At 41.5% G+C, this 22,040-nt stretch overlaps 1 protein-coding gene across 1 annotated transcript; it reads left to right on the top strand.

Moving 5' to 3' along the window:
• Nucleotides 1-1,113: 1,113 nt before the first annotated feature.
• On the top strand, nt 1,114-19,302 carry ifih1 (interferon induced with helicase C domain 1). The gene is made up of 16 exons (XM_024388909.2): nt 1,114-1,738; nt 3,728-3,902; nt 4,062-4,238; nt 5,726-5,797; nt 8,164-8,384; nt 9,293-9,503; nt 10,617-10,834; nt 11,990-12,091; nt 12,244-12,367; nt 15,311-15,526; nt 15,633-15,889; nt 16,135-16,284; nt 16,541-16,702; nt 16,842-17,035; nt 17,285-17,378; nt 18,204-19,302. The coding sequence occupies exons 1-16, from the start codon at nt 1,298-1,300 to the stop codon at nt 18,396-18,398; spliced, it is 3,009 nt and encodes a 1,002-aa protein (XP_024244677.1). The 5' UTR covers nt 1,114-1,297; the 3' UTR covers nt 18,399-19,302.
• The last annotated feature ends 2,738 nt before the right edge of the window (nt 19,303-22,040 follow it).

Below are 22,040 nucleotides of genomic sequence, written 5' to 3'. Positions count from 1 at the left end.
TATGTTACAAATTCTAGCTAGGTGGCTAACGTTAGTTAGCTTGCTAACATTAGCTAGGCTAGGGGTTTAGGAGTTAGGTTAACGAGTTAAGGTTAGGGAAGGGTTAAGGTTAGGGTTAGCTAACATGCTAAGTAGGCACAAAGTAGCTAAAAAGTAGTAAGTAGTTGAATTAGCTCAAATTCTAAAGTTGTCCATGATAAAATTTAACTCAAAACCTTTGGGTTGCTAGATGTTTGCGATATACACCCACCCATCATTTTTACTTAACCATACCAAACATTATATCATACTAAATCGAGTGTCTGAGATTTATGAATAGAATAATACGAAACGCTCTGAGACTGGGCTGGTTTGTTTTGTATTTTGATTGGTCCCTGAATCCATAGGTGGATTCACACCGGTGTTCCTCAATCGTTCCATTTATTGGAAGTTTAGTAGTCAACAGCTCGTTTTTTTTATCAATACATTGCTCTAGTGTTAGGCAATTATATGGCAGTGCTTCCTCGAGACTGCAGTGTCGTCACTTGTTTCCACAGCCACAAAGTAATAAACCTCGCCTATGGAGGGATGTACTGCTTGGAATCTTTACCTACGATAGAAATAAGCTGAAACATTTTTATGTAATTAATTTCATAATTCTTTTGGCCAAATTTCATATTCACAAGTGTAAATTTACAAACAAAAAAACACATTTTCTTACCTTACAAAAAAAAAAATCTTACCTTACAAAAAGAAATTGAACTGTATTTTAAGACAATTAAATACTCTACTAACAAAAAAACTGTTACAATTATAAGTGTATGTATGTCCCTTAAGGTGTAATGTGATATTGTACCCCCTAGCCCCGCTCCTAGCCCAATTGTCCATTGTAATATTATTCATATATACTTGTGTTCCCACATGTACTTCCTGTATTGATTTGTTGTTAATAAAAAATATATTTAAAAAATTAAATAAACCTCGCCTATTTCTACAATGTATCTTCTTAAAATGTTATTTTAAACCTAACCACACTGCGTAACTTATGCCTAACTCTAACCTTAAAATAAGACCAAATAGCTCATTTTAGTTTTCATTAATATTTTTACTTTGTGGCTGTGGTAACTGGTGGAAACCAGATTGAAGAGGGAGAAACGAAACTGAAAGTGCTTGCATTGACGGGAATAGAATCTCGATTGACTCATGTTGATTTAACTATTTGCACTGCAGTTAGCCTACTCTTCCGTGTGCTTTTCTACGTGACTCAGGACTTCGATGTGACCAGGCATTTCGTGTATATCTCTGATCAACCTGATCGATGGCCGCTGACAAAGATAACACCGCCAACATAAGTCTGATTGTGGACTTCAGGCCTAGGCTGCGGAAACTCATTGAAATCGAGTTTGTACTGGATCACCTGAACTTCTTAGACAATGACAACAAGGACTTGATCCGAACTAAGGCGAGAAAAGAGAGCAATCTAAAGGCAGTGGATCTACTTATTGATACAATCATCAGGATCCGGCCACTTCCGAAAGGTTGGTTCAGGGAGTTTGTGGATGCACTGTCAGCTGGGGGTTGTAAACATGCTGCCACCTACGTGGAGGATAGCCCTCCATGTCCTGCTCTGGAGGCAGAGAATGACAACTGCGTCAGACTAATTGAACTTCTGTCGCCAAGTCTTTTGGGGATGAAGACTACTGATGTTTGCTGGGACTGTTTTTCGAAAGGTATTCTCACCATGGAGGACCGTGAAATTGTAAGTAGTTGTATGTGCGTCATCCGGGTTTGGCCGGGGTAGGCCGTCATTGTAAATAGGAATTTGTTCATAACTGACTTGCCTGGTTAAATAAAAAAACGTTTTTTTATTTATTTTTTAACTCTTATTAAATCAGATTATTAATGATGACCTAAATGTACAAGAAGGGTGCAATTTCGGCTCGCAATCAGGGCATTCCTGCATGGCAATATTCTGGATATCCCCTGATTGTCTGTGCGATTTAAAATGTGGGTCAAAAAGGAAATAACAGTATGATCTGCGTTTTTAACTAGCTGTGAACAGAAACAGATATATAATAAATATGCTATACACGAGATAAATACACAGGCCCGAATAGATATTTGTAAAGTATGATTTGCAAAGCCAATCCGGGCCTAGAGAGACTGCATTGCTAGAGCGTGCACAGGGGTGCGACATATGGCTATTGGTCTGATTGGCTGAAGCCATGAGCTGGAGGTGATATTAATCTCTCATGTGAAGGCGAGAAAGGGTGAGGTTTGGTGGGAGTCAGTCAGCGCAGCTCCAGTCACACATAAACAACAACAAAACATGCAGGGGGATTCTGTAACAAGAGTGTTATGGGTGGGGGTGGTGGATGGACATAATCCCATGGCTCTGGTCCAAAGGTTGTTTTAATGTTTTAACCCTATCCCAACCCCATATCTTAACCATTTGGAATGAGTGCCGAAACTGAATATTTTAACCCTATCCCAGACCTTGACCCTTACCTTAACCATTCGGAATGAGTGCCTCAATTTAACCCTTAAAATTTGACATTTTGAGAAATGGAAACGATAGAGTGCAGCAGGAGCAACAATCCCATTACTCTGGATCAGAAGGTTTCGTGTTCGATCCCAGTCGTGGACACTGGTTTTAATTTTTATATTCGTGTTTTGGAATTTAAAAAAAATCTATTTGACCTTTTGGAGAAATTAAATGATACAGAGCAGCAGGAGCAAGAAAAACACTTCGAAATTTGACTTTTGGAGAATGTGGATGAATGTCTAATTCTGCAGTGAGACCTTGTTGAGCTACCGGTGTCGCCCCCACTACCCTCCTGCTGTGTACCAGAGTCCTTCTAGAGATAACTATCTAGCTAGCTAACACACAGTGTCCTTTGCTCCCGCCGGGAGGACACTGGTACACAGCTAGCTAGGACACTGATAGGCCGTGTCCTTCGCTCCCGCCGGGAGGACACTGGTACACAGCTAGCTAGGACACTGATAGGCCGTGTCCTTCGCCTCCCAAAAACTCAGAATGTATTATTTGTTTCCATTTTCACCCACATTTTAATAGCATAGACAATCAGAGAAAATCCTTTTTGAGCGTGGTATATTCGTCAGTGCAGAAAGAGAATGGCAAAAAATCGTCAAGATGACATGCGGGCCCCAAACAGGCAAATAATGGTGCAGTGTACAACGGTGTGCAGAACGGCATCTCTGAATGCACAACGCGTCGGGCCTTGTCACGGGTGGGCTATTGCAGCAGACGACCACACCGGAGTCGACTAAAAACAAGAAGCGTGGGCAGCTATCACCAACACTGGACAGTTGAGGAGTGGAAAAAGTTTGCCTGGTCCAAGGAAACCCGGTTCCTGTTGCGTCATGCTGATGGCAGTCAGGATTTAGCTAAGCAGCAGGAGTCCATGGCCCCATCCTGCCTGGTGTCAATGGTACAGACTGGTGGCGTAATGGTGTGGGGAATGTTTTCCTAGCACACGTTACATCCCTTGATGACAATTCAGCAATGTTTTACTGTCCCAAAGAATTCACGCTGTTCTGGGGGCAAAGGGGGATACATCCCGGTACTAGATGGGTGTACCTAATAAACTGTCCTCTTAGTGTATTTATGTAATATATCTCTGGACCAGATGAGGGCAGACTAATACCACTAACTGCACTGCAGCTTTGATGTGAGTACATAACGCTTACATTAGCCTATTTTTAACCCATTCTATTTCTGTTTTAGATTTTAGCTGAATGTCAAAACCGAGGAAATATGGGTGGTGCTCGTGAACTGCTCAGGAGAATCGTGAGATTCCCGCCCGGATGGTTCTCCACCTTCTTGAAGGCCTTACAGGTCACTGAACACAAGGACCTGTATAAAGAATTGACAGGGGAGTCACCTGGTGATAACTTGATAGGTAAGAATGTATAGATTGCCCATACATTGTCCTTCATGCTAGCCTAAGCCATGCTCCTTTGAACTTGAATAGTAGCTTTGAATAAGTTGTAAATATTGACTAGCCTATCCAAGTCTTTTTCTCATCATGATATAATTTATAACATGACCAATACACCAGATGAGCCAGGTGTCCTGATGGCTGTGAATGAAGCTCCAGGGAATGTGGATCCCATGGTGGAGGAGGGTCCTGTAGAAGCAGTGGGGAAATCTTTTCTCCCAGGGCAGGAGACATTGGATAGCAGTGTGACCAGCATGCATCTGGATGAACCTTCAGAGGCTGACTCAGAAATTGCAGGTGCAATATAACACAGTCATACCCTTTTACTGACCTTTACAGCATTGATCATGAGAGTCAAGGATGTAGTGCTGGGCCTTTTGTTCATAAAGCGTCTCATAGTAGGAGTGCTGATCTGGGGTCAGTTTTGCATTTTAGATTATAATTAATGGACACGGGCGACACGCCTGTTCATAGGTCAGCACTCCTCCTCTGAGACGCTTTATGAACACGGGCCCTGGTTGGATATTCAGCCTTTAAGGATAAATAAGTAGAGTGCTAGAGGAAGGTGCATTGGAGACACATTTTTGAAACACTGAAGCGGTACTAGTTCAAAGCATTAAATTCAGTTGAAGTCGGAAGTTTACATATGCTTAGGTTGGAGTCATTAAAACTCGTTTTTCAACCACTCCACACATTTCTTGTTTTACAAACTACTATTATTCTAACATTTCACATTCTTAAAATAAAGTGGTGATCCTAACTGACCTAAGACGGGGAATTTTTACTAGGATTAAGTGTCAGGAATTGTGAAAAACTGAGTTCAAATGTATTTGGCTACGGTGTGTGTAAACTTCCGACTTCAACTGTACAGTATTTATACTGAACAAAAATATAAACACAACATGCAACAATTTTACTGAGTTATAGTTCATAGAAGGAAATCAATCAATTGAAATAAATAAATTATGCCCTAATTTATGGATTTCACATGACCGGGCTAGGGTGCAGCCATGGGTGTGCCTGCAAGGGCATAGGCCCACCCACTTGGGAGCCAGGCCCAGCCAATCAGAAAGAGATTTTTCCCCACAAAAGGGCTTTATTACAGACAGAAATACTTCTCAGTTTCATCAGCTGTCCAGGTGGCTGGTCTCAGACGATACTGCAGGTGAAGAAGCCAGATGTGGCGGTCCTGGGCTGGCATGGTTACATGTGCTTGTGAGGCCAGTTGGACATACTGCCAAATTCTCTAAAATGACGTTGGAGGCGGCTTATGTTAGAGAAATTAACATTAAATTCTCTGGCAACAGCTCTGGTGGACATTCCGGCAGTCAGCATGCTCCCTCAACTTGAGACATCCGTGTCATTGTGTTGTGTGACAAAACTGCACATTTTAGAGTGGCCTTTTATTGTCCCCAGCACAAGTTGCACCTGTGTAATGATCATACTGTTTAATCAGCTTCTTGATATGCCGCATCTGTCAGGTGGATGGATTATCTTGGTAAAGGAGAAATGCTTATTAACAGGGATGTAAACCAATTTGTGAACAAAATTAGAGACAAATAAGCTTTTTGTGCGTATAGAAAATATCTGGGATCTTTTATTTCAGCTCATTAAACATGTGACCAACACTTTACATGTTGCATTTATATTTTGTGCACTACAAAATCTGTGTAAACAAATGTTAACACATTAAGCTGAAATTTTCACATTGAGATGGATGACTTTAACCTTTGAAAATTATTAACACGCCAGTTGTGTAAATAATTATTGTTTGATATTTTTAGACCTATATAGTGGCACAGAAGAACCAATGGAAAATGGGAAACCGGAAAATAGCTTGGATCTCTCAATGTCAGGTAATATTTAATTCACCCTTGTCCTGTTCTGTTTCATATGCAGGAATTTTTGGAAAATAGCTCAACCCCTAATCATTCTTTGACCAAAAGTTAGAAACTGTATCTGACATTACCTTAGAAAATAATGCAGTTGGATTACATGTTAGATTCTTTGCATAAGCTCTTTTTAAAACAGTTTGAACTATTGCGAGTCATCAGTCAATCACAAATATTGTCCTACTGTACTCCTCCACCATGTACAAAATGAACCATCAAAGTCACACTTGAAGGGCCATCCCTCACTCTAGTCTGCAGTTTTGGACTAAGTTAGCAGCACTTGTACTTTGTCCTTTAGCATTAATCTTGAAACGATAATGGTGGAATCAGTTGAACACTTTTGGGAATGAGTGATTGAATGCTGGAACTATATAGGAGAAGGAGAGGGCGCTTGCAAAGCTTGCTCAAATGAAGGCCAAATGTGCAATGAAATCCGGTCTGCTATTTCGTTCATACGTTTACCTCAAGTTCCTCACTCAGTCAAATTTCCTGAAAAGTTATTGTTGTTGTTTCTTCTCAACCTGCTGTGATGTTAGTCTTATGTTGCATCATGTCCTCGTGACATTCTCTGAAAGCTCTCTTCATTGTTTTATGGGTTTAAAACATTCCATAATATCTGTCAGGACCTCGACCAATCGCATTTCAGAACCAGGTGCTGCGCTGATGAATAATACAGATCCCTAAAAATAATTAGATTAATTTGTAATTCTAGTAAAGGTATAATAAGCATTGTTGCTTGTACTTTAGTTAACCTTTTGAATATGATAGAATGAAAGGAGCTTTCTATTGGTTTTTCCATTTGGAGGAGAATCCATAGTTTGGGTGAGAGAGAAATGGAATGAGAGACAAGTTTGAATGGAAGAGTTCCCTAGAGCCTATCCTTTTTGGCTCAGAGAGTATGTTCCATGTGTATCATGACAAGCCACACAGGTTAAAGAGGACGGAGCATAGCCAAAGCTCCCAATTGCAAACACATGCTATTTAGAGTCCATATAGGGACTAAAGGAAGAGTTGGATGTTGTTACATGGTTATGATTCAGTAATATGCCAAGAGTGCGCAAAGCTGTCATCAAGGCAAAGGGTGGCTACTTTGAAGAATCTAAAATCTAAAATATATTTTGATTTAACACTTTTTTTGGTTCCATATTTATTTCATAGTTTTGATGTCTTCACTACTATTCTACAATGTAAGAAAAAGTCAAATAAAGAAAAACCCTGGAATGAGTAGGTACTGTATGTTAGAAAGTGATGCCTTGGGTTGCCACATGTTTCACACGCTTGAAATCAATTTAAGTATGAAGGAATTTGCCCTTTTAGGGGCAACACTTTTAGTTTTCTCACCTCACATAAAAAAAGGTGACTGATTAGTTCACTTTAATAGGCTTTTTATAAATCAGCCAATTGATATTTATGCCATGATTCCGCCACAAGGGGTCTGTGACATCATGATGATGATGCGGAGTGATGAGTCATGAGTCATTCAATGTTACGTGGCAGATGAGCCAGCAGGAGGCCTCGGCCTGTTGAAGCCTAACACACCGACGCGGACAGCTCCTGTCACTCAAACCAGCCTCTGATGACACCACTGGTTGCCTGTTTGTATTGCCTTTAGTTTGAGTTACTCTCAATCTTGCTTGCATTACTCTGCTATCGAGACCGTGAGTCACCATATTCAGCCACATGTTGGAGATTTTTTATTTATTTAGCTACTCTGGAAGTTGGGCAGAATGCCTGATGTGAGCAGATCCAATACATATGGGGATCTGGTGCGTTTCCATAAACCAGTTGCATGTGTGCTCTGCGGCTTAAAGAAGACATTGGGAGTACTTCATTAAAATACAGTATATTGCATTCTGCTTTCTCCATCAGGCGGAAAAACACTCTGTGTGGGATTCAAATCTTATTGACATGGCATTAACCATGGTGGAATCTCCTCTCTAATAAGTCTGGGATTTGCTGATAAAAGACCAGGAGACCACAACGTTCACTGTCTATTTCCTGTTGAGTTTAGGACACCATATCTCTCCATTGGTTTTTGTTGCTGCCGGAGTCCAATTTAATAATGCTAGTTGAGACAAGAGACCTCTAACATACAATGTATGCGTAGAGAGATTAAAATGTTTTCCTTGTAGTTATACATGGAAGCACACCTGCTTTTCCCATAACATAGACTGACCAGGTGAATCCAGGTGAAAGCTTTGATCCCCTTTTATATGTCACTTGTTAAATCCACTTCAATCAATGTTGGTGTAGGTGAGATAAAGAAGGATTTTCAGGGTGCTGATGTGAACAACAATTTTGATCTGAACCTCGCTCCTCTGCTCTAACAGGCTGCATTGCCCCTGCTGCTGAAAGCCCCCCAAAAGCTGTCATTGTTCTTCGAGATTATCAGATGGACGTGGCCAGGCCCGCCTTGGAGGGAAAAAACATCATCATATGCCTCCCGACAGGAAGTGGTAAAACCAGAGTTGCTGTCTATATTACCAAAGAACATCTGGACAGCAGGAGGAAAGAGGGCCGACCAGGGAAAGTGGTCGTCTTGGTGAACAAGGTACTCCAGTTTCCCATACAATGTCCCATGCACACAACCTGTCTGTACTGTATGTGTGTGTATTGTAACCTACTGTAGCTAGGCCTATAGAGATCACAAAGAAAGCTGCTAGCACAGTACAGTACTGGGCATGACACAGTCTCTACTCTTCACAAATAATGACCTTTAAGAGTAATAGAATACACCACTTTACAACATTTCAGTTTGGCACAGACATTCCCATGTTCTTTTTCTATATTGGAAAGACCATTGTCATATCACATCTAGCACGGTTCACATGTCGGGTATGCTGGTACTCATTTTGGGTGCCGGTACGGTTAATATTTAAGTGCGGGAGCTTCACAATACTTTTGAGCTAATATTATATGAGGTGCATGAAGTCCAGCAGTAGAAAAATGTAGGTCCCCGTACTCAGCTCCAGTGAGCTCCTGCCCAAGTCGAGCACTGCATATAAACGACGCACACCCCTACAAGTGTGACTGTGTTATGGAGTTACTTAGTGTTCTTTTTCTCAGCATCTAAAATGTACATCCCGATCCAATTTGAGAAATTAATTCAATAAAACACACAACATGATATGCATCTTCATTTGAAGTAGAAATCACTTTTCTAGTGCTGTTTTTGGCAGGAAAGTGAGTACCTCCACAAACTCAAAAACACTGAATATGTCCTCTTGTTTGCACGCATTATTGTAACACACGTCCAATTTGTCAGTCTAAACCATTTTTAAAAATGAACTCTGTTCATAAGTTGTTGTACTTTTCAAACATAAAGAACGGTGCATATGCACCAGCTAAGTGCATACTGACAGTGAGAAATACAGTATAGCTTTCTTTTTAGAGGCAGACCCTCGCATATTGAATGTGAGTAACCTCTAGTCTTTCTAATAATGATATGTTCTCCTTCAGGTGCCCCTGGTCGAGCAGCATTACTCCACAGAGTTCTGGAAGTTCCTTAAAAACAAATACAAAGTTGAGAGGGTCAGTGGGGACTCTCAGCTCAAAATCTCCTTCACAGACATTGTCCAGAAAAACGATATTGTCATCTGTACAGCCCAGCTTCTGGAGAACTACTTGGAAAGGGCTCACAGTGGAGATGACGATGGGATTAAACTTTCAGGTTTGGCATCATTTTCTTGAATTGAGTTTCCTAATCACTAAATCTGGGATGGGAGTAATGTTAATGGGAAACGTATCTGCAGTAAGCTAGGCATGTTTATGTAAAACTTTGACCGTGGGTTTTTATCTCCGCCTTAGTCCAAAGTCAGTTTGCTGGCCACAGCTATGGACGTTAGCGAGGTTTCGAATTGGAAAGTAAACAGGACGTGTCTCCTCTGAGAATTAATTTGACAGGTTCTTGTCAGTCAGTTGCTTCCGGCTCTCCTGCTTGCTCTTGCTGGCACTCGCCAGTCCAAGGTGGAATTTCCCTCGGTGTAACATATGCTGTTTGTTGAAACGCCTGAGAGGGTTAGTTTTTTTTTCTTCTTCTGGTGCTTTCCAGGCCACACGTCTGTTCAAGCCATCAGTGTGTGGCTGATCAAATTCACATGAGAGCCTCTGTCACTGCATCAGACTGAATGTTCCACTCCAGACTCTTATGCCCTCAGGGGAAGGGAATTATAGCACTTCTGTTTTGAAGTTGTATTTGTGGATGTTCATACCTCGTCACACGTCTCCCAGTGCTGTGAAATACACATTTAAACCTTCCTGAGAAATGGACTCTAGCGACACAGCAGTCAGGCAGTGTGGTGGAAAATGCATCGGAGACTTCCTAGAAAAGTAGTGGTTAGTGTGGGAGGGCCTCAGACATAGAGCCAGACCAGGGAGGGTGTAATTTGTGAGTGTCAATAAGCCACTTAAGTATATTTACAGCACTAGCATTATGGGAGATCAAACAAAGGGAATGTTGAAATCAGGTAGTAAAGCTAGAGCCAACTATTGTTCCTAGGAGCCCTACAGCAATGTAACCAGACCCACGGCACAATGTAATGGAGGAGGAGACAAAGTGATCAGCAGACCAATCTGGCCTGGGCGGAAGCTTTTCTACAGTCTATGAGGGTCAGACTGTTTTAGATTGTTGAATGAGTAACTGCAGGAACGTTTGCAATTTGAAATGTACACCAGTTGTCTCCTATATCCATTATATGACACGTTCTTACGTTAAACCAATATGTTTCCTTTTGTCTTCCAACAATCACATTGAGTGTATTTGCTCCTTGTTTCCGTCGTGTAGATTTGTCACTGATTGTGATCGATGAGTGCCACCACACACAGAAGGGAGGAGTCTATAACCACATCATGATCCGCTACCTCAAGCAGAAGCACAAGAACGCCAAGTTAAAGAAAGAGCAGAAGGATACAGTGGCCATCCCACAGATCCTAGGCTTGACCGCCTCACCCGGTGTCGGGGGAGCCAAGAAAATTGATAAAGCAGAAGAGCACATTCTACGAGTAAATACCATACACTACTACTAGGCTACATCTCTTTTTTTCTCTCTCCCTCTTTCTCATTCTCTCTCTCTCTAGACACACACCCTCATCATTCTCATTCTTGCCCTTCCTCTTTTCATTAAGCACTTTCCTCCCTCCCTGTCAAGCCCCACCCGCCCTTTGTCCCTCCCTCATTCAGTCACTACTCTGCTAAGTGCTCACCCCTGCTCAGCCAATGTTCCACATGGCCTCCGCACTCCAGGCAGCCGTAAACCTCACCATGCCTTTTTTAACCATGCCTACGTTGGGCTCCTGAGGGGCGCAGCGGTCTAAGGCACTGCATCTCGGTGCTAGAGGCGTCACTACAGACACCCTGGTTCGAATCCAGGCTGGATCACAACCAGGCCGTGATTGGGAGTCCCATAGCGCGGTGCGCAATTGGCCCAGCGTCGTCCTCGTTTGGTCGGGGTAGGCCGTCATTGTAAATAAGAATTTGTTCTTAATGACTTGCCGAGTTAAATAAAGGTTAAATCAAACCTTTTTTCACCACACAGGAAAGAATTGGAAACAGCTTTTGGTTTTAACTCTCAATGGGTCACACTGAAGTGGTGATGCAAAGTAATGTTATTGTTATTTTATTTGAATATACTCAGTGGTGTAAAGTACTTAAGTAGTACTTTAAAGTATTTTTACTTAAGTTGTTTTTTGGGGGTGTCTGTACTTTACTATTTATATTTTTGACAACTTCTACTCCATTCTTGTGCTTTTTACTCCATACATTTTCCCTGGCAGCCAAAAGTACTCTTTATATTTTGAATGCTTAGCAGGACAGGAAAATGGTCCAATCCATTCACTTATTAAGAGACCATCCCCGGTCATCCCTACTGCCTCTGATCTGGCGGACTCACTAAACATATGTGCTTCATTTGTAAATGGTGTCTTGAGTCATTTTCTACTAAGGTATCTTTACTTTTACTTAAGTATGACAATTGAGTACTTTTTCCACCACTGAATATACTGTGTGATTGATTAATAGAACACTACTTTGGAAGTACAGTATTGCATTGCTAAGCTTTGTGACTGTATTACAGAGGACAGGTGGTTTCTAATAAAACCTCATGGAATTTGTTTTGATGTTTTTGCTCATTGGTTCAATTCATGTTCTGTCTTTTGTAGATCTGCGCAAACTTGGACGCATACAAAATAATGACGGGGAACCTTGGGGAAAACAAAAAAGAACCGCACAAAAGAATTGCCACTGCCGAAGAGAGAAAAGAGGTACTCTTTAAAAGAAAAAACATGTTTTTATTTTTATTCCCAGTAAGAGAGAGATGTGGATTTTCATGAAATAATATATATACATCATCCTGAGTTTTTGAAGTGTGTAAATGTATTTATGTGCTTACATCTGTTTAATTATCTCTTGTCAGGATCCCTTTGGCGACGTTCTCAAAGGAGTCATGAATGCCATTCACATCCATGCTGAACTGAACCCTACCTGTGACCTAGGCACCCAGAACTATGAGCAGTGGGTGGTCCAGAAAGAACAAAATGGTGAGGGAACACATTTATTTTCATGTTCTTTTGTACTGGAGGGCTACTAATAAGAGGCGTAATCGAAATATATTTCAACCGTTCTCTATACCAAGTGTCATAGTTTAATAAATAGACACCCTATTATACCCCAACAGTATACTGAACAAAAATATAAATGCAGCATGTAAAGTGTTGGTCCCATGTTTCATGAGCTGAAATAAAAGATCCCAGAAACTTTCCAGACGCACAAAAAGCGTATTTCTCTCGAATTTTGTGCACTCGTTTGTTTACATCCCTGTTAGTGAGCATTTCTCCGATGCCAAGACAGTCCTTCCACCTGACAGGTGTGGCATATCAAGAAGCAGATTAAACAGCGTGATCATTACACAGGTGCACCTTGTGCTGTGGGCAATAAAAGGTCACTTAAAATGTGCAATTTTGTCACACAACACAATGCCACAGATGTCTCAAGTTTTGAGGGAGCATACAATTGGCATGCTGACTTCAGGAATGTCCACCAGAGCATTCAATGTTAATTTCTCTACCATAAAACGTTGTTTTAGAGAATTTGTCAGTAGGTCCAACCGATCTCACAACCGCCGACCACGTGTAACTACGTCAGTCCAGGACCTCCAGAGCCGGCTTCTTTACCTGCGTCTGAAACCAGCCACCCGGAAAGCTGATGAAACTGTGAGTTTGTACAACCAAAGAATTTCTGCACAAACTGTCAGAAACCATCTCAGGGAATCTCATCTGCTGGCTCATCGTCCTCACCAGGGTCTTGACCTGACTGCAGTTCTGCGTCGTAACGAGATCCTGAGGCTCATTGTCGTGCCATTCATCTACCAATAACTCATGTTTCATCATGATAATCCACATCCCATGTCGCAAGGACACAATTCCTGGAAGCATAAAATGTTGTAGTTCTTCCATGCCCAGCATGCTCACAAGACATGTCACACATTGAGCGTGTTTGGGATGCTCTGGATCGACTTGTACGACAGTGTGTTCCCAGAATATCCAGAAACTTTGCACAGCCATTGAAGAGGAGTGGGACAACATTCCACAGGCCACAATCAAAAGCCTGATCAACTCTATGCGAAGGAGATGTGTCGCACTACATGAGGCAAAGGGTGGTCACACCAGATACTGACTAGATTTCTGATCCACAACCTTTTTTAAGGTATCTGTGACTAACAGATACATATCTGTATTCCCAGTTGTGAAATCTATAGATTAGGGCCTAATTTATTTATTTAAACTGACTGATTTGCTTATGTGAACTGTAACTCAGTAAAATATTTGAAATTGTTGCATGTTGCATTTATACACTGCTCAAAAAAATAAAGGGAACACTAAAATAACACATCCTAGATCTGAATGAATGAAATATTCTTATTAAATACTTTTTTCTCTACATAGTTGAATGTGCTGACAACAAAATCACACAAATGATCAATGGAAATCAAATGTATCAACCCATGGAGGTCTGGATTTGGAGTCACACTCAAAATTAAAGTGGAAAACCACACTACAGGCTGATCCAACATTGATGTAATATCCTTAAAACAAGTCAAAATGAGGCTCAGTAGTGTGTGTGGCCTCCACGTGCCTGTATGACCTCCCTACAACACCTGGGCATGCTCCTAATGAGGTGGCGGATGGTCTCCTGAGGGATCTCCTCCCAGATCTGGACTAAAGCATCCGCCAACTCCTGGACAGTCTGTGGTGCAACGTGGCGTTGGTGGATGGAGCGAGACATGATGTCCCAGATGTGCTCAATTGGATTCAGGTCTGGGGAACGGGCGGGCCAGTCCATAGCTTCAATGCCTTCCTCTTGCAGGAACTGCTGACATACTCCAGCCACATAAGGTCTAGCATTGTCTTGCATTAGGAGGAACCCAGGGGCCAACCGCACCAGCATATGGTCTCACAAGGGGTCTGAGGATCTCATCTCGGTACCTAATGGCAGTCAGGCTACCTCTGGCGAGCACATGCAGGGCTGTGCGGCCCCCCCCAAAGAAATGCCACCCCACACCATGACTGACCCACCGCCAAACCGGTCATGATGGAGGATGTTGCAGGCAGCAGAACGTTCTCCACGGCGTCTCCAGACTCTGTCATGTCTGTCACATGTGCTCAGTGTGAACCTGCTTTCATCTGTGAAGAGCACAGGGCGCCAGTGGCGAATTTGCCACTCTTGGTGTTCTCTGGCAAATGCCAAACATCCTGCACGGTGTTGGGCTGTAAGCACAACCCCCACCTGTGGACGTCAGGCCCTCATACCACCCTCATGTAGTATGTTTCTGACCGTTTGAGCAGACACATGCACATTTGTGGCCTGCTGGAGGTCATTTTGCAGGGCTCTGGCAGTGCTCCCCCCGCTCCTCCTTGCACAAAGGCGGAGGTAGCGGTCCTGCTGCTGGGTTGTTGCCCTCCTACGGCCTCCTCCACGTCTCCTGATGTACTGGCCTGTCTCCTGGTAGCGCCTCCATGCTCTGGACACTACGCTGACAGACACAGCAAACCTTCTTGCCACAGCTCGCATTGATGTGCCATCCTGGATGAGCTGCACTACCTGAGCCACTTGTGTGGGTTGTAGACTCCGTCTCATGCTACCACTAGAGTGAAAGCACCGCCAGCATTCAAAAGTGACCAAATCATCAGCCATGAAGCATAGGAACTGAGAAGTGGTCTGTGGTCACCACCTGCAGAACCACTCCTTTATTGGGGGTGTCTTGCTAATTGCCTATAATTTCCACCTGTTGTCTATTCCATTTGCACAACAGCATGTGAAATGTATTGTCAATCAGTGTTGCTTCCTAAGTGGACAGTTTGATTTCACAGAAGTGTGATTGACTTGGAGTTACATTGTGTTGTTTAAGTGTTCCCTTTATTTTTTTGAGCAGTGTATTTTTGTTCAGTGTACGTTCCTAAGCAACTATCGATGTTTTCCTACAGCTGCAAAAGAGGAGAATCAAAAAGTGCGAGTTTGTGCTGAGCATCTACGGCAGTACAACGAGGCCCTGTACCTAGGCAAAACCATCCGCATGTGGGATGCCTTCAGCTTCCTGGACAAATACTTTGACGAGGAGCTGAAGAAGAAAGTGGCCCCAGAGGACGAGGAGGCCATCATTAAGACTGATACAGAGCGATTCCTTTTCACACTCTTTAAAGGTAGCTTACTGTACATCTAATGTTTTTAGTACATTGTAGTGTAGCCCTACATAGATATCTGGGAGTTTATTTTTCACGTCTTTCTTCAAAATCTACTTTCTTGCAGATAGCAAAGTGAAACTGCAGGAGTTGGCTAAGCTTCCCCAGTATGAAAATAATAGCCTAGCTAAGCTGAGAACCAAAATCCTGCATGAGTTTACATCTAGAGAAAAGGCTAGAGGGATCATTTTCACGAAAACCCGTCGCAGTGCCATCGCATTAGCTCAATGGGTTCAGGAGAACTCCAAGTTCGAGGAGGTCGGAGTAAAAGCTTGCCATGTGATTGGAGGAGGAGGCCAGAGTGTCGTGAAACCAATGACCGCTGTGAGTGCACGGTTTCACATTTTACAAAGGCTGGCTGTCAGCCAAGTCTGCTTTTTATACTTAAATAGATCACCTTGAAAACATTCACTGTGAAAATGTACTTAAGTGGATGACAGTAGTATTACATCAAATTGGTTCATCTTTGTTTGACTAATTGCACACTGTCATACATCCTCTTCTGTGTAAAGTTGTGCTTAATTACATTATATTGAATAATATATTTTGCCCACGTTTGTGGTTCTCAGGCAGAACAAAGGGATGTTTTGAACAAGTTTCAGAATGCGGAGATCAACTTGCTGATTGCAACAACAGTGGCCGAAGAGGGTCTGGACATAGCAGCATGTAACTTTGTGATACGATATGAGCTTGTGACCAATGAGATCGCTATGATTCAGGTCAGTGATTTAAAGGTTAACTAGCTTTGCCAAAACCATGTCAATATCCAGTGTCATTATTAACTAAGAACTATGAACTTAGATTCTGTATCGTCTGCTAACTCTTTTGGTATGCGCCAAATAAATAGTATTCACTGGTTAGCAGACGATGTACTCACTGTATAACTCAATCCGCGTTATCATGCTGTTAGCATGACTTCAAGCGCTCACTGCCATGGTTTAATGAGAACATGTTTACTGTGTTTGTGTCTTGTAGGCCCGAGGCAGAGGCAGAGCTGAGGACAGTAGTTATACCTTAGTGGCAGGGGAGGGTTCTGGGGTCGCTGAACGAGAGAGTGTCAACGAGTACCGTGAGAAGATGATGAGCAAAGCTATCGATAAAGTCAAGAAATTAGATCAAGAGGAATATGAAAAGAGGGTAAGTCTCCTCTCAACTCTTAACTGCCAGCTTGATATTAAATGAAATATATTTTAAGATTTGATTTCTTAAACCTAGTTGAGTAACGTCAAAAAAAAAGAAATGATATACTAATTGCGTTTTAATTGTTTGTTGCAAGATTAAAGAATTCCAGATTCAGGCGATCATGGAGGAAAGAGTGCGAACAACCAAGAAGAAGCAGAAAGGAATGAAAAAGGAGAGCCCGTCCAAAGTGAAGTTCAGTTGTAGAAGCTGCAACAAACCAGTCTGCTCTGGGGAAGATGTTGAAATCATTGAAAATATGCACAGAGTCAACGTAACACCCCAATTTAAGTATGTTCTGCTGCAAACAGCTGTCCTCTTGTCAAAGTAACCCAACCTGTGCAAGTTTGTAGCCTACTATACAGTACACGGTTGTTGGTAAAGATGTGTAGTACACACGTTCTAGCATTAGAAAACTAAAAGATATACCCCAAACCCCTATGTTCACATTTTAAAATGCTTGCCTTGAGTCTGCATACAGCCCCTCAACCACAAATGTCAGTTATTATTGAAACCATGTCTGTTCTCTCTCTTTTGCAGGGAACTTTTCATTCAAAGAGAAAACACCTCACTTGTTAAAAGGCTACTGGACTACGAGACCAATGGTTTCATAGCATGCAAAGACTGTGGACAGGTAGGCCTATGCCCTGTCCTAATTCTGTAAAGAGAGAAAGACGTTGGTGTTGACCTATAATAGACAACAATTGACGTTAAAGTTTGAAAGGCACTTGCCAATCTAGCAAGTAAGGAGTTTTTTTTTTTTTTCGGTTGCCTGAAGATTTGCCTAAAAATGTACATTTGCTTTTTACATGCAGGAGAGCCACATATGGCCTACCTTACACCTACACATATGGCCTACCTTACACCTACACATATGGCCTACCTTACACCTACACATATGGCCTACCTTACACCTACACATATGGCCTACCTTACACCTACACATATGGCCTACCTTACACCTACACATATGGCCTACCGTACACCTACACATATGGCCTACCTTACACCTACACATATGGCCTACCTTACACCTACACATATGGCCTACCTTACACCTACACATATGGCCTACCTTACACCTACACATATGGCCTACCGTACACCTACACATATGGGAGGAATCAGAAAGATCAGTACTGGAATTATTGTATTTTGGTTGTTATCAGTAAAAGATTCTCAGAGCAGGCTCAACTTGTCCGACTGCCATAAAGTGTCTGTCTTTCACTTAAACAATTGGGAGAAACCCAAGTGATCAGTTTTAGGCTGCTAGAATTCTTTCTGTTTGGTTGTTTTCAGAGCAGGCTCAACTTGCGTGACTGCTTAGTTCATTTGCCCAAGGCAATAGGGCAACCCTTAATGTCAATCCCTGAATAGGTATTCAAACATTTCAATCTATATCCACTGTAAGTGCATGTTACAAAGCCAACTGTCCACTCACGTCGATTTCTTCCTGCAGAGGTGGGGTTCAATGATGCTCTACCGTGGAATCGAGTGTCCCTGTCTTCACGTCAAGAACTTCCTGGTGACGTATGATGAGAAGAGGAAGAACGTCAACAAGTGGAGCGAGCTGGGTATCCAGTTACCTGCCTTTGACTATGCTGAACACGCTCGATCTGTGGCCGAAAGCTCAGAGGATGAAGAATCAATGTAATAATATGGTTACGACAAGGATTGTTTTTTCGAAAAGTAAGAATCAAAACAAAGCCTTACATTTTCACTTGGAAGTTGCACACGTGCAAGCTTTTACAATGTGACTTTGCTCATATCTTTTTAATTGCGAAAGCCGTCATTGATGCAGTATGATACGGGGGGGGTTTCAGGTGTCTTACAAGCTGCTGCTTTTAATTGTCATGAATATATCATTGTATTATTCAATTTATTGTCAATGGCTATCAGTAAATGTTGAATCAAATGAATAATGTGCTTTTCTGATTGAAAAAAAAGATCGTGGAGAAAACATGACATTACTATGTGCCCTAGATATCTCCATGCTTAATCACTGATTGGGGAAAACGGGTTCAGCAGGAAGAGAGATTACTAGTTGAATATGGTGTGCAAACATTTTCTTTTAAAAACATTTCTAATCTGTGCTCCTAGACGAGCTGTTGTTGTGTCAGACACCGCATACATCATGAATGGGTCAAACTAAAGATGAAATTGAACTTCTCGACACACTTCCTCTCCCTTGGGATCCGCTGGTGTTTTCCCGGACCGTATGGTCCGCACCGGTCAGCACACGTTTATGTTTAGATCTAACACACTAGACAGGTGTGGGTTTTTTTTGTGTATTGTCGGTAAATTCACTTATCACTTTGCCCAATGCAACAGGTGTGACCTGTCCAGGGGTATGGTGATGTGTTGCCCTGGCTACTGTGACTTGATAGTTCAGGGAGTAATAAAAGGAAAGAATATGGGTGTCCACGTGATTACTTTTTTCTTCTTCGTTGTTTAGTTTAATCCTAAATTCATAGCTTTCAAAATATTTCCATAATACAAATGTCTGCCATGTGTGAAGTGTGAGACAATAAATTGGGCAGGCAATTTGCCTCAATGTGTGTTTGCTTTCAACCCTCTCTGTCACTTGGCACACCCCTGCATGGAATAAACTGTATATACTTTGCAGACATACAAATTAATGTTTAGTTATTCACAAAATGCCTAGAACTCCACAACTTGCGAATATATTCTATATAATTGCAAAGGTTGCCCATGTTCACTGATAATAACTGGACTACTTATGATATGTGGTGAATGGAAAAGCCACTTCGTAAATCTTGGCAAATTCAGCGCCCTTTGAAAGTTATTTGGGCTGCTGACTTCGAGGAGGCATCCCTGACTAGTATGCCTTACAATTTCCAGATTAATAAAGGATGCCAAGTGCAACTTTAATTGGAAGGAGTAACATATACTGTAAATATTTTTTTTGTGCTTAAGTTTGGATTTTTCTGCGTTTATGTTAAATATTTGACATCCAGAGAGTGTGCGATGAAGTTGACTTGTCATTCCACTAGCGGATGAATGCCTATACAGAATCGGTGCTACTACGGTCAGTAAAACCGTTAAAAATTATCTATAGGACAATAAGACAGAAATGTTACTTTTGAGAGACACGAGCAAAACGGGGTCACTTCAAAAAAACAAAACAGTTAATGTTGAGATGTGTCTGTTACTAGAACTTTGTGAAGCATTTATTTGGGTAGCAATCTGAGGTTGGTAACTCTAATTAACTTATCCTCTGCAGCAGAGGTAACTCTGTGTCTTCCTTTCCTGTGGCGGTCCTCGGGAGAGCCAGTTTCATCATAGCACTTGATGATTTTTGCGGCTGCACTTGAAGAAATCTTAAAAGTTCTTGAAATGTTCCGTATTGACTGACCTTCATGACTGTTATTTCCCTCTGCATATTTGAGCTGTTTTTGGCATAATATGGACTTGGTCTTTTACCAAATTATTTATTTATTTTTATTTAACCTTTATTTAACTAGGCAAGTAAGTTAAGAACAAATTCTTATTTACAATGACGGCCTACCAAAAGACTAAAGGCCTCCTGCAGGGACAGGGGCTAAAAGCATAAATAAAATATAAGTATAGGACAAGACACACATCCCGACAAGAGAGACAACACAACACTACATAAAGAGAGACCTATGACAATAACATAGCAAGGCAGCGACACATGACAACACAGCATGGTAGCAACACAACATGACAACAACAATGTAGCAACACAACATGGTAGCAGCACAAAACATGGTACAAACATTATTGGGCACAGATAACAGCACAAAGGGCAAGAAGGTTTAGAGATAACAATACATCACGCACAGCAGCCACAACTGTCAGTAAGAGTGTCCATGATTGATTCTTTGAATGAAGAGATTGAGATACAACTGTCCAGTTTGAGTGTTGCAGCTCATTCCAGTTGCTAGCTGCAGCGAACTCCTAACTTGTCACAATGCAACACAACTGATTGGCTCAAATGTGTTAAACGCATCAAACACATTAAGAAGGAAAGGCACACCTTTTAACAAGGCACACCGGTTAATTGAGATGCATTCCAGATGACTACCTCATGAAGCTGGTTGAGAGAATGCCAAGAGTGTGCAAAGCTGTCATCAAGGCAAAGGGTGGCTACTTTGAAGAATCTCAAATATAAAATATATTTTGTTTTGTCAAACACTTTTTTGGTTATTACATGATCACATATGTGTAATTAAGTTGATGTCTTCGCTATTATTCTACAATGTAGAAATAGTACAAATAAAATAAAAACTTGAATGACTAGGAGTGTCCAAACTTTTGACTGGTACTGTATATCTGAGAGCCATGAGAAAGATCAGGAAACTATTTAAAAATGTTTTTGCATGTATTTATCCCCTTAATTAAGGCACTAAACTATCTCCATATAGACTGGCACAGACCTTAAGCCAAACGGAGAACATCATCCTGTTAGTGAGTGTCTCATCTTTCAATAGAGGGGTCATAATAGTTTTGTTAGACCAAACCGTTCGGACGCAACAGACGTTTTTGTGAGGAGACCGATTTTCAGGATATCTCATGATCTTTCAAACACTGCTCTAGCTCTGCCACCTCTCAGGGCGATGTCAGCGGATCTGGTGGATTGAGACGCAGCCCACGCAACAACAAAAAACAACAACATATCTCTAGTTTCAACAGACGGATTTTGATGGGAATTTCTGTGTGATGTTAGTTATTCTTATTTCTTTAGGTGGTAGATCAGCTTTAATATTGCAGATAGATTGTAGCATCCATCAATGTGATTGTCTGCATCATTTCCAATCCTCCATATATTTTGGGGCAAATTTATATATATAGTGAACAACAACGCTTAGGCCTCTACTTCCAGCTTATATATACTATATACATTTAATGGACACAGTCTGTTTTACAATAGTTATATTCTGTTTGTTTTTACTCCTGTCCTTCTTCTACCCTCAACCTCCCCCATCTATTTCGGATGTCCATCCGGTTTGATGTCTATTTGCCATATATTTCAAACTGTGCTCTTTCACAAAAGTTCTTAGCCCATAAATGTTTTGTTGTTGTTTGTAACATTTGCAAAAAGCTTTGGGAACTTTGTATCTGTAGTCAACTTCATTCTGATTCTGCGGTCACAGTCAAACAGATACCTAGCCTAAACATCTTAATTCTATGTTTAGCGGAGATCTTCTGTGAATAAAGTAGTTAAAAAAGGGAAGAAGAAAAACATCTAACAATGTCATTTGGCTGCTCTATGAGTGGTCTGGATCACTCTTAGATGTGGGAAGGTGTTTAA

This window comes from Oncorhynchus tshawytscha, linkage group LG26 (genome assembly GCF_018296145.1).
Source record: "Oncorhynchus tshawytscha isolate Ot180627B linkage group LG26, Otsh_v2.0, whole genome shotgun sequence".
Classification (NCBI taxonomy): Eukaryota; Metazoa; Chordata; class Actinopteri; order Salmoniformes; family Salmonidae; genus Oncorhynchus; species Oncorhynchus tshawytscha.
The sequence above is the reverse complement of the archived record's forward strand: the minus strand, read 5'-3'. Positions and strand labels throughout refer to the sequence as shown.

What these genes read in the sequence shown, in the direction of transcription:
- ifih1 (XM_024388909.2), top strand. Translation starts at nt 1,298, where the DNA reads ATGGCCGCTGACAAAGATAACACCGCCAACATAAGTCTGATTGTGGAC. An exon ending in TCGTGAAACCAATGACCGCT is followed by an intron (nt 15,890 to 16,134) that starts GTGAGTGCACGG and finishes TGTGGTTCTCAG; the next exon opens with GCAGAACAAAGGGATGTTTT. An exon ending in AAGAGGAATATGAAAAGAGG is followed by an intron (nt 16,703 to 16,841) that starts GTAAGTCTCCTC and finishes GTTTGTTGCAAG; the next exon opens with ATTAAAGAATTCCAGATTCA.